We start from the raw sequence: 2,726 nt of genomic DNA, 5'->3' as shown, positions 1-2,726 counted from the left end.
ATCTTTTGCATATTCATGACTCACAGTGTTATCAAAAATACTGAAGTGAATTAAATGATGTGTAATTTGGGGAAAATGTCCAGAAGCTGGTGCCTCCTACAAAGGTTACAGATTATACAGCTCTCACAGATTCCACCCACCTGCTGGATCCTCTCCTTGCGTAAAGTTCAAACCAGATCCTGTACAGCTGTTCTTTGAATTGTGTCTCATCCCGCGGAGAAAGGTGCTTCTCTACCAGGTATTTATGAGCAATCTGAGGGGGAAAAAGATGATATATAAGACTGGTATTGTGCTTGTACATAAAGCCATTTTTTATTTTTTAATAATTACGAAAGCATTAATCCACCAGTAACTAACAAACACAAGACTATGAAAGGGTCACACACTACTATACTCTACAGATGACCTGATACTTTCATAGAATACCACTGTCAATGACAAATCTTCATATAAACTGACCAGCTCATGAGTGAAATGAAAAACAGAGACTGCGTTACCTTCATGGTGGGCGTCTGAATGATGGAGTCCAGGAACTTGTGGTTCTCTGCCACCTCCTCAGGAGTCACAATTTCTGGCTCGCCAGTGTCGCTCTCATAGTTATCCAGGAGGGAGATAAAGGCTGCAGGAACAAACACTCTTCAAAAAGGGATTCTCTTTTCTCTCTTCTCTAGAAGTGGACAATGTGTGATGTGACAACGATAAGAAACAGTTGATAGGTATGAAATGTGTGGAGTTCAAGGATCGACTGTGGAGACATTAGTTATAACAGGAACCTTTCAGCTCAGCGGAGTTCAGTCAGTGAGCACTGTTGTTTCCCACAGCTGCTTATGCTGTGCCTCCTGAAGGGTTCGGATTGTAGTTTTTCTGGTTTTATGTAAGGATTAATCTACATATGTGTGTGGTACGCGGTTTTAAGACACAACCCGGGGATGAAGCCTTTTAATGTGAGACCAATTGCCCCTATAGGGTCACATAAAGTTCTTTATTCACAACTCAGACACAGGGTATTGATTTTTATCCTGTGAAAAGGAGGAACTATGTTGGAAGATATCTTTTCAACATATTCATAATAATTTATTAACATGAGATAAGAATATCTTTGTCTCATGTGATTTCTGCAGTATTTGTGACTATTCAAGTGAGGAAATGGATTATTATAGGGGAGAGCAGGGATAATATCTCTACTGTCATTCCCTCCCACCACTGTATCAGTCACCAAAGGACAAAGCAAATAGAAAACAAGCAGTCGGGGCGGAATCTTCGCTTTCCTGTTGGATGCCAACCTCACAGGGAACTCATGGTACATATACATGGGGAAAGTGTCTCGGCGGTTCATCGTCGTGTGGATAAATGAGGGACAGTGGTTGGGAGGGGCTTCTCTCTGCAGACAAGTGAACTTTGCTTGCTCTGTGATTATGCAACGACACTGTTCGTCATAAGAAGATTATGAATAGATGAGAAAGCTTTTCTCCAAAGGGAGCTGATGAGGAAGACAGTACATGGGAAGAGAACATCGGCTTTGTTTCGGTAGAAGAGTTGTGTAATACGTAGAAAAAGTGAAACAAACTGATCTGACACAAACAGCATCCCCGGCCGTGCACTTACCTAAAAAAGTCTCCTTTTTGAAAATGTTCTCATCAACAAATGTAACAGAGGATATCCTGCTCCGTCATTGTTGTCGTTGATGGCCATGCTGTCTCCAGCTTTGCCCTGCAGCGAGAAGAGAGTCCCTCAATTTGTCTGAAGTGTCTGCAGTCTGAGTACATGGATGATGATCTGATATTCGTGTTTTTGTCTGCTCACGCTGATTCGTTACCGTTTCAGTTTGAATGTGCTACTATTGTCAGACAGGAAAGGAAACGACACTACGCCCAGCAAAAGGCCTCAGTTTCTCACACTCACTGCACCATCTTTTTATATTCTTACAAACAAAGGTATTGTAAAATGTATTATATTCTTCGCCCCCACTTGTAAACCTACTAATTATTCTTCTGGCTGATTTGAGATTTAAATCATATTTAATTACTGTTGCAGGATAACAGCCAAGAAAAATAGAAAAATAAAAATAGTACAGAATCTTTTCGATGTGTTGAAATACTAAATGTACAATATTAGGCTATAACTCACTTCCTATCCAGGTATGAAAAACTTCACAAAAACTTCACAACTTTACACAATTTCAAATGATGCTTCTTTTCCTGGACTCAGTAAGCTTTCTGGGCATACAGGGTATTTATTGGTGTTGCGGGTGACGAATGCTGCAGCAAGACACACAAGAGCAACGGAAAAGCTGTGTGTGTGCACCTGCAGAGAGATCCTGTAATCTTTTCCCGGTTGGAGCCTGTTGATATCGTTGTCCCACAGCTCCTGCACCATGGCCGACAGCTCTCTGTCACTCTCAATCATGATGAGGCTGCTCAGTGAGTTTCTTGGTCCAGCAGAGGAAGAACTGTGGATGGTCGGATCTCAGTTGGCGTCTGACAGGAGAGGTAAAGTCTCTGTGACCTGTTCAACAATCAGCAGCGCACAAAAACATTTTTTTTTCTTGCCAATAAATGCCAAAGTATAATGGCAAACCATCCATGGACTGATATGAAACTATTTGTACACCACATTATTTGGTTAACCATGTTGTCACATGTTTTTCACAAAGCGTAATGCTACATATCACAGCTCACTTATCTGGCAACAATAGATTCTTAGTTGCACAGGCAGGAAGTCAAATT

At 41.2% G+C, this 2,726-nt stretch overlaps 1 protein-coding gene across 1 annotated transcript; it reads right to left on the bottom strand.

Annotated features, from left to right (window-relative positions):
* Positions 1-140: 140 nt before the first annotated feature.
* On the bottom strand, positions 141-2,406 carry LOC144742087 (uridylate-specific endoribonuclease B-like; the record flags this gene model as incomplete). Its single annotated transcript, XM_078624590.1, is given in 5 exon segments — positions 141-253; positions 498-619; positions 1,606-1,650; positions 1,653-1,710; positions 2,305-2,406. Coding segments are annotated over 5 exon segments (440 nt in total), but the record flags the coding sequence as incomplete, so codon positions are not given.
* Positions 2,407-2,726: the final 320 nt, after the last annotated feature.

This window comes from Lampetra planeri, unplaced genomic scaffold (genome assembly GCF_965212315.1).
Source record: "Lampetra planeri unplaced genomic scaffold, kcLamPlan1.2.h2 scaffold_850, whole genome shotgun sequence".
Lineage (NCBI taxonomy): Eukaryota > Metazoa > Chordata > Hyperoartia > Petromyzontiformes > Petromyzontidae > Lampetra > Lampetra planeri.
The sequence above is the reverse complement of the archived record's forward strand: the minus strand, read 5'-3'. Positions and strand labels throughout refer to the sequence as shown.